Below are 12,474 nucleotides of genomic sequence, written 5' to 3' on the forward strand. Positions count from 1 at the left end.
AGGTGGATATGCAGGTTTACTCAGTATGTGAAGGTTCCTTAATGCATTACGTTAACAGTGTAGATACTAATGTTCATGGACATATCCAAAGGAAAGTTGAGTTGTAACTCTTGTGGGAATCGAACTACAAGTTTTTAAGACTTCTCTTTGAAACCCCCTGCTAAATTGATATTTTTGGTCCCATTAACCACACGGAGACATGCACAGAAACCAAACATCAAACAGCACACAGAAGTGTTTTTTGTTTCTTTCATAAGTACTGCTACAGCCTCAGAAGTGAGAGAGGAGTTGAAAGTGAGGGGAGAAAAAAAGATCTTTAAACGGTTTCAAAAAAAATAATCCTTGCTTTACAATTTCTACTGCCAAATTTCATCACAGACTAATTCCTTGCAGCTGAGCTGCAAACCTCTATGAAAATAGGGGTTTACAGTGGAAACACTAACTATAGCTGTGCAGTCCCATGAATAATGACGCTCTAATTACGCCTTACGATTTACCAAGACCTGCTTTCTGTATAGCTGTTGCTGGTTTGGGGAGCAAGATCTTTTTTTTCTTGACTGTGGTTTGCTTCTTTCTGTTCATATTATGTTGGCACATAGTTTTTGAAAAGCTTTTCTCTGAAGGGAGCTGGGCAGACAGCTATGATTAAGTATGAAATGATTGGTTGAGCTGTTTGTCAAAGTTATAAATAGGATACCACACAAACCCAACACTAATCTCACTGAAAGACAGATACTGGCAACATTTCTTAGTCATCTGTTCCTGACGCTCAGGGGGGAACAGCTACACTTCCATTAAGTTTTCAAACAGAAGTTGCCTAAAATACATTTCTCTGGTAAAATTTTGGGCATATGCACTGTAAGCCACACTGAGATCTAGCAGGATGTTGGAGTTTTAAATGTTTATCCCGGTTTAAACCTGGTCCTCTGGATCCACCCCTCTGTGTAGGGGTGAAAGGTGATGGTTTGATGTTTGTGGAAACAAAGATCTATTCATGAAGCAGTTCTGGCATGACCAGACTGATGTCCTTATCTTCTCATAACCCTGGATTAATTTTAAGGGCAGAAGAGGAAGTCCGTAGGGATGTCCTTTGCATCTTCAGGTTTACAGGCAGCTTTCTATAATGTGCTTTTGGAAGATCAGATGGAGGCATAAAAAGAAGAGCAATGGCGCAGGTTTCACTTACGTGCGTCTGCAACCAGAAGGGAAAGGCAGCATATTGAATTCCTTCTGCTGCAGATCTCTCACACAGCAGCTTCTCCAGCCTTGATGCTGGTCCTTGTCCATCTGAGTTCTGCATCAGCTGCATCCGTTCTGTCAAATTGGAAGTTTGCAATTTCATGTTCCCACAAGATGACCCCATATTTGCTGTTTGCTTTCATGGTGCCTCAAATTGTAGGGAAGGGCTCCACAGTTCGGCACTTTTACTGCCGGCCAAAACATTCACGAGACAATTAAAGCAAAGCAATAGCTGAAGGAGAGGCAATCATTTCTGGGGCTGAAAAAAGCTTCAAATTGCGAAGTGAAAAAGCCCACAGCAACCAGAACTTGCCCCTCCAATCCCGCACCTTCCCACATCCCTGCCAACACATACAGCAAAGAGTTTTAGAGGAGGTATAAGCACTTCTAATTTATGGCATAAGTCAACAGCTCTTCATAGGTAAAGTGTCTTACTTTTTTACAAAAATCTAAAAAAAGATGATCTTGAATTTGTGGGGTTTAGATAATTCAGACATGCATATTTTTATTTTTAGCTTTGATAAGTGTACACACATCTATGGAATTTCAGATTAATGAGCTTCATTAAATCTCATTTCTTAAATTTTTAGGCATAGACGTTTTGCATTTGCAAACTCTCAGAATGAGATTCAGGTCCAAAAACTTTGTTTAATAACTATTTAAAAACAAGGTTTTCTTCAATTCAGGAGTTATTTTCATTCTTACCAGCAGACAGAGTGGTTGAGGTTTTTTTAGCTTCCTGATTTTCCCTTGGGAGATTTTTGTTGCTAGAGAGCAAGCCCCTCCTTGTGTGCATAGAGCACCTCACCTGGGTGATCTGGCAGCCAGGAGTGCAGCTATCGGGGTGGGCAGCTGTGGCCTGTGCCCTGTGCAGCCTTCCCAGCCTCCTCCTCTGGTGTGGTACATCCTGCTCATCCCAGTGTCCTGCAAGGGTGGCAGAGGGATAAGGAACAGGGAGTGCCTTCCAGGAGCCCAGGGTTGAGCATGCAGCTGAAACCCAGAAAGATGATTTTCATGGTTTTCTTACCAGCGTCTACTGCTTGAATTTTGCTGGGTCTGTAAGGAAATGTTCCCTAATTGCTGACTTCTCCGTGAGAGGTTAATACAGGTTTGTTCTTTGCACTGAAATGATTGGGAACAGCCATAAGCACTCCCCATTCTTGAGCAATGTTTACAAGCTTGCTGAAGCTCTTTAGTCTCTATCTCAAACTAGCCCCAAGTGCAGTACCACTATTTTCCTTGCAGAGCTTCAGCAGGTGAACTGGAAAAGCCTTTTGGTTTTGTCCCTTCCTCAAAATCCTGACATGGACTATATGTATTACTGCCCCAAAATTTGGGGTTTTTTAATGGAGAATAAACCAAAGGCCTTCGGCTCTTAAACTTCTTAATGTGAACTACATCTTCAATCCATAGTTTACTACCCAGATTCCTTTTGCACTCTGATCCTACTGACAGTGAGCTGCCAGGGCATGAGGAAGAGCTGACAGTTTCTCCAGTAGATATTTTTCTGAGAAGAAGCTGGTAAAAAAGATTCTGCTTAATGAATTGCTTTGCCTCTTATGTAATAACATATTTATGTTGTTATGAAGCCTGCAGTGAAGCTGCATCTGATAAGAGTGATAGGTTTCCAGTTTGATCTTATTTTAGATTGCAGCAAACTGAGGATAAAAAGACTTTGTTCCAAGAAGAAAAAACAGAACCAAACATCTGGTGAGAAGCTGATGTGCTCAGGACAACTCTGAAAGAGATTGATAGTGATGGATTGTGACATACAACTTCAGTACGACCCCACAAGTGTTATGTGAAGAGACAAGATAATTCTTCCCTTGTCTAAGATTCAATTTAAAAGTTTTCTATTTTTCGGGGAAGGGGAGAGGAAAGGGTGTAACAGTGAACTCCCTGTGCGTTTCTCCACGATTCTTGCAACTGGTCTGGTTTGAACTGAAGGCTTCTTTCAGGATTGATTTACTTGGAGAGTGTTAATTGTAGACCATGTCCTAACTCCCAGTTGAAGCCTTTTATAATGGATCATCTCGTGTAGCAGTCCTGCTCAGAAGCACCCCTACTGTGTGTCCAGTGCCTAGAAGAGGATCTGGGGTGTGTTGGATTCAGTGTGGTTCAGTCAGTTCTGCTAGCTGGAAGTCTTTCACTGCTTGTGGTACATGTGGATTTGGCCCTTTTTCTTTCATTCCTCTCTCAACCACTGAAAAAGATACTTTCTTCTGCAAATTACAAAGCATTTCCTACTCTGTCCTTAAATACAGGCTTGGATCATTTCACCCTGTGCTGATTCCTGGTGTGTGTACAGGTCGAAGGCAGAGGCAGAGTCAGGCCCATGTAGCTAAAGGCAGGTCCTGAGAGAAACTGGGGGAGCAGAGTGATGGGAAGGGGTATTCTGTTTCATTCAGAAAGACACTCCCAAAACCCAAAGGAGCAATGCGTGGGTGAAGTGCTTTCATGCAGAGCATTTCACTAAGAATCAAGTCTGTTGTCAGCACTTGTGACATTTTCTCTGTTCCCTTCCTCTGGGCAGTTTGCCACTGTAACGTACACAGATGACATTAGGATTTTCAGACTGTCATTTCTGAAGGCACTCTTATCTACTCTGTACTTAGTATTTTTCCAGGACATGGAGGTGGCTCTTTTTCCTCTGTTAATTAACTTCTTTGCCCATGTTTGCCTGCCTTATAAATTCCTCTGACATCAGGGTCTAGGATTAAACAAATTGATACCACACTTCCAGTGTGTGTGAGCTTGACACTGAGCTGACAGCCTCGGAGCCTGAAGTATTTTGACACACGAACAGAGCAAATACAGAGGAAATTGCTGTTCAGCCTCCTCCGCACCAGGCTCCCGGTTTGAGCAGCCTGTGTCGGTACTAACGGGGCAGTCCCAAAGTCCTCCCACCCATCAGTGGGTTTCTGCTCGAGGTGCCAGTTGTGACATTTCTCAGAAGTACCTCTATTTATTCACTCTGTCAGGTTTTCACTGTAATGCAATTACAGAACAGCACTAACCTGGTAGGGAGCCAACTCCATTCAGTAGCCAGATTAAGTTGTCTTATTTGGTTAACAGTATTTTGATAGTTTATTAAATCCTAGTAGGAGTAGAAAGATAAGAGTGGAAAGAACAAATCTTACGGATTATCTGCTCTTGGTTGTTCACTCCTGTTGTTATAATGCTGGTCTGAATGATGAGCTGTGGGAACAAGTGTTTAATTAGTTTTGCTGTTGTCCCATCTTAAACATGTGCATTGCTTTATAAGAATAAACATATTCTCCAGCTATTTTTTCCAGTTTGCTGTTTTTGTCACTGATGTGGAACGTAGTGCTTGTTTTCTTTATCTGGAACGAAAACATTAGTTCATCTCAGATAGCGCAACCTGTTTGATCAGCCTTTAGATGGTGAGGCATTACAAAAGCTGCTGACATGGGACAAATTCAGACCTGTGGTGTGCAGCTTGAAAAGACTTCATGCCCTTGTTATCAGTTCCCCGAGATATCCCCAGCTACTCCCTCAGCAGCAGCAAGGAGATAGGATTGATTGTGCTAGAGCCAAATCCCTCTCTCCTTACTGAGGCTGGGAGGCAGCAGGGATGTGCATGGGGGTCACCAGTGTGGATGCAGCAGATGAGAGAGCCCCTGCCTCTTCCGCAGTCATGCTCATGTGTCAGCTGTGACACTGCTCTGTCGTGGCCGTGGGCCAGCTGAGATTAGCCTGGGTCTTGCCATGTAGCAGGCACTGAGGTCCCTGAGTGGTTCCTGCAGGGTGCTGGTGAAGCAGACAGCTTCCCTGTTCCTCTCCTCTCCACCTTGCTGCATTCGCTCCCAGGCCAGCTCGTCCAAGATGTCCCTGAGTCCACGGCAGGGCTGGTTTCCAGCTACACCCTGCCACCTCTGCTTCTCATCCTGAGAGTGCATCTTCCTAGGAAGTGCAGGAAAATAAGGACTTCATTTGAGCACAGCTCTTCCTCATGACCATATTTTGCCCCCGGTTTCTGGGCCAGTCCACAGCCCTGCCCCACCTTGCCTATCCTCAGCCTGCAGTATCACTAAGACCAGGGAGAACATGGTTCAGTGCATTTTGATCACAGTGTTTGCTGTAGGATACTTGATATTCAGGCCTGTGGTGACTCCCCTGACATTATGTGCAAACTGAAGCCAAAATGACGATACTCTTAATACATGATCAGAAAATAGAATAATCGTATTTTGCCAACAGCTGACTGCAAGTCAAAGTAGTAGGCTGCACAGCTAGCATCTGTTTTTGCAGTATGGGAAAATATCTGATTTTCACTCTGCTTAAGAGAGCAGTCTGGTCTCTGGTTCAGTTTGATGGTAGCAGCTACTGCAAGAGATGAGCTGTACACCTGGACACCTTACACAGGTGTTACGGGGCGTAGGTGTTTGGCAGAGCTTGCCAGCGGATGGTTCTCAGTGAAAAAGGCATGAAGAGCTCTTCCTAGGCTGGTCAGCCAGGACTATCTCCTAGTCCAAATGTTTTTTGTGTACCCCAGTTTCCCCTTAGGAGTTACCTGTGACAAGACTGGGATTCAAGGTAGCATCATAGTACCTAGTGCTGGCTGTGCTGTCAGCTACTTATTAGCACGTGCCAAATCATGTTCTCCGTAAAGATAAATATTTGAAGATAAATGGGGACAGGAACACCTGAAGCAGGAAAAGCTGGGAGGCATAAGGAAAGGGATTTACTTTCATTGCACTACCTCTTTGCGAGGTATTTTTAACATCTGTACCACCTCCAGGCTCGTTTTGCATCAGCTGCAGACACTTTGACATGGTTAAAAAAAAAGAAAGAGAAAAGAAAACCCGTATTCTAAACTACACTGTTTTGTCCTCAGTTCCTGGCTGTGATGCTCATTAGCCTGGATGGGATTTAGGTGTGAAGAGGGAGAGGCCAACAGAGACTAATGCCTACCAGGGACAGTAGGAGAGGACTGGAGCTCCTCAGCTGCCAAGTGCTCTCAGGCTCTCTGGCTGCACCTGGCCAGGGGCTGTGTCCTGGCATCCCTGCCATGCCTGGCATGCCTTGCACTTCAGCAAAACTGATTGCCTGAGACATGTCCACCCAGAAACCCCCCAAGAGGGAGCTTGGGCTGGAGTTGTCCTGGCATGGGGGGCTGGACTGAGGCTAGGAGCATGAAATGAGCTGTTGGAACAGTTTGGAGAGCAAGTGGGAGGAGGGTTACAAATATGAGGGAAGAATTATGATGGATTTATCACAGCCTGAAATAAATTAACCTCTGGGAGGAATGATTTTGTAATAATTTGCATTTAGATACTCTGACACAGCCACATAACCCCAAACCTTCTGCAAACATTGTAATTAATTCAATCTCCAACATCCTGTGAGAGGGATAGAAACAGCACTATTTACATGGTTAAAGGAGCCAAGGACTCTTCTCTCAGTATTGCATTTCACACCCCTGGGACTGCCCTTCTGTCTTGTTTTCAGAGCCTCCTGGTGGGGTGATAGACGGGAGTAGTGAACAGCTGGAGAGCTTTCCTGGGCACAGTTAGCTGAGCTCCTGTGTGTTACAGCCTGTGGCAGGCAGCCCCAGGAGCCCGTGTGGGCCAGGGCAGTGAGGCTGGAGAACACAGTGGGAGAAGCAGGGAGCTGAGCCCTGTCTTAGCTCCTGGTAGTGGTGGCTGTGGGCAGGGCTATTCCCCCTGCAGGGACCCTGGACCTAACTCCATCCCTGAGTGGAAAGCGGTCAAGTGATTTAATATTCAGCACTCTGAAGTGCGGTAATGAATTTGATGGCCAAAATGATCTGCTAACCCAGCCAGCTCGAGAGGGTATTTCAAGGACAATCCAAGCCTATAGCTATGCAGTGTGATATTCTCTTGTCATCAGCCTCCTGCCTATTCCTTTCAATTCCAGGGCAGCTAATCATAAATTAGATATTTGCTTGATGTTGTTTTCATGCATGCTTTACCCTGTTTCTGTTTCCAAGGGACCACGCAGTTGGTGGGTTACATCCCACCCCAGTTTCAGCAGCTTTTGCAGGAGAGCTGGCTCTTCCAGAGAGACCCAGATTGAACCTCACATTGTGACTGTGGAAGACTTGGCCAAGCTGATTGTTTTCAGAGCATCGAAAAGTGCATCTTCTCTTACTTACAAAGGTGTCTTAAATCCAGGGTTCTTAGGACAGCACAGAGCTGGTGTTAGCTGAGCCATTGAGTGCAGCCTGGGCACCTCTGTGCTGCACTGCCAGACCTGCTCAGCTGTGGGGTTGCAAGTCTAGGGCTGAGGAGAGATGGCTGGGTTTCAACTACAGACTTGGGATAGTGCAATTTTCTTTGGGTATGACCCAGAGCTGGCCTTGGTGGCTGGAAGTGTATCTGTCATCTTCAAGATTTGAGCAGCCCTCCCTTTGCTGCCAGTTTGGCTTCTGCCATGCCTGTCTGCTTTCTGCAAAGCTCTTCCAGGGGCTGGGAGCATGTGCTGTCCAGCAAGTGGTGATCAGCAGGTCAGCTGTATACAGGGAGAACTTGTGCGGCACAGCAGCGGGGAGAGAACACACGCTCTGTTGTGGAGATTTACTTCTCGTAAAACGCCTCTGGCTCTCCACAGGTATCTGCAGTTTTCTCCTGCCAGGTGAACCCAGAGATATTTATAGTGCAAGCTTCAGCAATGGGACAAAGGCAAGTTGGCAAACAAAGGGACTTTGAAATATAAGGAGAACCAAAATATGGTCTGGAGCACATTTATTTTGGAATCAATAGAAGAAGGTTAAATAATAATAGTGAATGTTTCCAGGGTGGGTCAGGTTAAAAAGCAAAGAAAGCAAAGCATTTTCATAGTGCTGTAAGACTGTTCTGTGTGTGCTGAGTTTGAGTTACAGAGATAAATGATAAAAACTTTGCTTCCCACTGAGAGAGTGTGGTGGTGCTGAGCACCACACAAACACCTGCTGAGTACCTTACGAACACCTGCAGAAAGCTAAGATAAATGCTACTTCAAAAGGGATTGAAACTGCTCTGAGTTCAAGAATGGAAAAAATTCTATATTCAATTCACAAAGTTGTGTAAAATTAAGCAATTTTAGCTGTAGGTGTGACTTTCCCCCTGCTTTCTGCCTGTTTTTTCCAGTTGTGTGGAGGCTGTGCTATCACAGCTGGGCTGGAGCCATCCTGCCCAAACACGCTGTGCCTCGCCCGGGCTGGGAGCGAGGAGGGTTTGTCTGGACATGTCACATTTTATTTACCACACCTCGCACCACTGCTGCCCCTTGGTGTCCATCAGGGAACTCAGGCACAGGGTTCTTCCTCCCCCATCTCTCCTCCTGGGGGCAATCCCCACACTTTCCCCCTTCATTTCTGAAGCCTGTGCAGGGGACCTGCATGACGGGCAGCTTTGGTGAACACATTGCTGTCTCCTTGCAGGGATGTCCATGTTTGCTCTCCTAGTTTCAGGCAGGTCTCTTGCCTGAATCCTGCTGGCAGCAGGCCAGGAGATCAGAGATCCTCAGGGTTCCCACTGATTTGACTCAGTTTCCCAAAACAGGGTATTTGAAAAGGGCTGTTGGAGGCCTCACCTGAGCCTGCCAGCCCCGGTGGGAAATGGCACCCAGAGGAATGGCGGGAGTGCTTATGTTGTTGAGTGCAAGGCCTCTGAGCAGGACCAGGACCTCACCAGCAAAATTCACCATCAACTGAGGTGGTAAAGGCGCTTTTGGAAACAGCTGGGATCCCTTGGGATCCATTTCTTTGTTGACTGGCTTTTCAGAGAGGCCAGACCCTGTAAAGGCCAAGCTTTGTCCTGAGGGCATCGGGGGCCTCGTGGGAGGATGCATCCCACAGTAAGACTGCTGTCCACAAAGCTTCCATCCTTGCCAGAAATCCTGTGGCAGCAGAAATTGGATGGAAAAGGCTGGACAAGAAAAAAGGTTTTAATTTGCCGTGACAGGAATCAAAGCCATGTCTTGTCAAAAAATTACAGCTCCCTTTTCCTGCCTGTCTGTCACATGTCAGCAGCCCTGACGCTGTACAGATAAATGCAGCTCTCCAGAAAGGAGCCCAGGGAATGACTTGGAACATCTAGTTCATGAGGGAAGGAGAGGCTCAGGCAAGCCCTGGAACTGAGACTGCATTTGGTATGGCAGGCATTGAGCCACATGATATTTATATTTGACTCTAAGTTTTTATATTGAAGTAAGTTGCTGCTTTTCCTGCTGCTTTGGCAGTGGTGCCTGGGCACTCGTGGGGACAGGGAGTGGATCTCATGGGAGATGGGCAGCCCCCAGGACACACCACCCTGACACTCCTCTCAGCTGGGAGCACACCACAGAGCTGATGATGGGAGTTACTCTCCTACAAAAGCTGGTGAGCAGCAATTCCCATCACATAGGCAGGAGGACTGGCAGTACAGATGCCCATGGTAACCTGTTTTCCAAGGGCAGGCTCACCCCACACCCTGCACAGGTTGCTCAAGGGTCATCTGTGAGCAGGAATCCAAGGAGAAGCAAAATGCAAACTCAACCTGAATGCCTTCTGCCTAAAATACATCAACTACAGAAGTTGCTCTTAGGCTGCTAATGAGATATCTTTCACAAGGGTAGGACACATGCCCAGTTTCAGAGACCCTTTACCATGCATTTGCTAAGAGCTTTACACTGAAAATAGCTAAGGACTTTAATGGGAAACTCTGGAGACTGTGTAGGTTCAGGATTTGAAGCTGTTGAGACACACAAGATAAAACACAATTTTAAAGATGTTTAGGCTCAGCTATGACATTAAGACAGCAGTCCTGTAAAAGTGCCAGCAAAATCATTGGCGTTCCCAATCAAATTACCTTAAACATGGTAACTGCTCGGTAATTGGTTTATGTCAGAACAGGCTTGGAACAAGAGGGGTATTTTTCTTTTTTAATAAATGTTTGATTTCATTCAAATGAATTCTTATTGCTTGAGTAAGGAGAAGGGATGTGTTTGCAGGTGAATGTGTCTTTGTAAGGACTCACAAGAACTTGAGCAATAATTTTTAAAATAATATATAATAATACTTTTTGCTGACTCTGCCTATGTGAGCACTTGCTTCTTCACAGTAAAGAAATTGCAGAGGGCAGGAGAAGCTCCATACTGGAGAATTTTTCAATGTGACTGCTGAGTCCTCTCATCTTTCCTGTTCTTTCTTATAGGAAAGGGTATATTCAATCAGTGATTGTCATAGCAACCTTTTTTGGGGTGGTCTTGTCTCTTTCTGGGAGATAAATTTTTCACTGAAAATTTCAGTATGTGTGGAAGGGAATCAGTCACCCAAATTCCGCTGACATTCAGCACATCTCTGTCTCTTGAAAACTTCTCAGTGGCCTCGCCTCTCTGGTTAAGGAAATGCCTTCTCAGGATAGATTTGGTAGGGCGGGGAGCACTTTGGAGTTGTTTCTTTTTTTCTTGACAGAGCAGTTTCAAACAGCTGTGCTAATATACATATTAAGTCTAATGAGTACAGCTGTCATTTAATCAGACTTCCGTGTCTTCTGGGATTCTAGGCAGAGATGGGTTCTAGGACAGATTTGAAGCAGGAGACACTTGTATTTCCCTTCTCCTTGCTCCATATATGAATTTTTTCTCCTTTGCATTTTCTTCCCTCACAGTCACACAGAGAAAATTTGTGCCTGCATTGACACCAACTACTGTATTAAAGCAGGAGAACTCAAATTAGGTGGTAAATTCGACAGAAAGACCTAATGCAGATCTAGGTTACCAGGGAGCTGGGATATTTTTAAGCTGAGATTGTCTGGGGTGAAATCCTCCCTTTCCCAGACCTGGCCATTAAACTGCATTTTCTCTTATTTTAGGGGAGCACCTGCGAATCTGCCCACAAGGCTACACCTGCTGCACCAGCGAGATGGAGGAGAACTTTGCAAACAAAAGCCAAAGTGAATTTGAAGCCATGATGAAAGAGTCTGGTCGCTCTGTACAGGCAACCCTAACAGCTCAGCACAGAAGCTTTGACAGTAAGTAAAACCTGCCTGAGTCCCTCTGCTCAGGATCCAGTCACTGCTCCGTTTTCCAAGCACTGTTGGAGCCAGGAGTTCGTGTTTTACACGCTTTTCTCTGCATCTCACTCAACAGTTTGCGTGAAGCGCTGACCTTCAGTAGGAATTGTACCTCTGGCAGTGTTTCTGTAAGACCAAGGCATTTTGAGAGCACTGTTTCAGAGCAGCCACTGGAGGAGGCTGGCAGACGCTGGTGTGCCTTGGCACCGACACAGCTTTGACTGGCGTGGTGTAATCAGGTCCTACCGCAGCAGAGTAACATTTGAGGCAGTGATGTAAAACCTGGCACTGTGCCTTGAACTGTAAGTTAAACAATATGGTAAAGGTACTGGCTCAGTAGGTGGGGAGAGTTTAAGGAGACATGGATTTTTCTTGCCCTTTCCATGTAGATTGCAAGTGAAAAGGAGGTTAGTTCGTATTGGATGCTTATAGCTGTCAGCTTCATACAAATACCAGGAAATGTTACAGAGCAGGGAAGGTCTTAGGGACTGTGGTGCATAAGATGTTGTGGACAAACATTCTCCCCAAAGTGCAGTATCCCTCCTAACATGCTACGCAAAGGCTAAGGATGGCTCTCTTACTTTTATTGTTCCCTGAAAAATCCATTTTGCAGTGCACAATAAGCCTCGAGGTCTGAAGGCCACTGGAAATGAATGGTTTACTGGCAAAATTGAGATGACCTGTGATTCAGAAACTGTATTCATTATCAGATTTTGAAGAAGGTCAGACATTTAGAATCATGGCCCTCCTAACTTTATCAACAGTCATCATATGGAGTTACTGTGAAAAGGAGTCAGGGAAAGAAGCTGTAATAGCCAGAAAGGTGGAACTGGAAATTCAAGTAGTAAATAATAGATCTAAAGAAATAAGCCTGACCTTCAGGGAGCTGATAACCAAGATGAAGTGCTTTTACACTAAATAGGAAGAAAAGGCAGCGTATCTCTGCAAAAGGCATTGTGACTGTGTGGCCAAGGTTGGCTACAGCAAAGGCATTCCCTTTATAAGCTCAAAATTAATTGATTTTCACCCGCCTTAAAAGGTGACAATCAGGATTTTCAGAAGAGCCTGACAATGGTGGTTGCTCAGACTGATGTCTGAATGGGACCTGATTTAGCTGGTGCTGAGCACACTCCCTGACCTCTCAAATCCAGCCCTTTGCAGGGGTTAGTGCTTGGCACCCTTGCTCTCCGCTCCTTGTCACCGCACTGGCTGGTGT

The 12,474-nt window shown here is 45.4% G+C and overlaps 1 protein-coding gene across 2 annotated transcripts in view; it reads left to right on the top strand.

The window, feature by feature from the left end:
• The window catches only part of GPC1 (glypican 1), a 200,495-nt gene that overhangs the window by 87,701 nt on the left and 100,320 nt on the right, over positions 1-12,474 (top strand). For both annotated transcript variants that reach the window (XM_039556802.1, XM_019289507.3), the window contains exon 2: positions 11,058-11,216. In XM_039556802.1, coding sequence (XP_039412736.1) covers positions 11,058-11,216 — 159 coding nt within the window. The remainder of the gene's footprint in view (positions 1-11,057; positions 11,217-12,474) is intronic.

The sequence above is a fragment of the Corvus cornix genome, chromosome 9, assembly GCF_000738735.6.
Source record: "Corvus cornix cornix isolate S_Up_H32 chromosome 9, ASM73873v5, whole genome shotgun sequence".
Taxonomy (NCBI): Eukaryota; Metazoa; Chordata; class Aves; order Passeriformes; family Corvidae; genus Corvus; species Corvus cornix.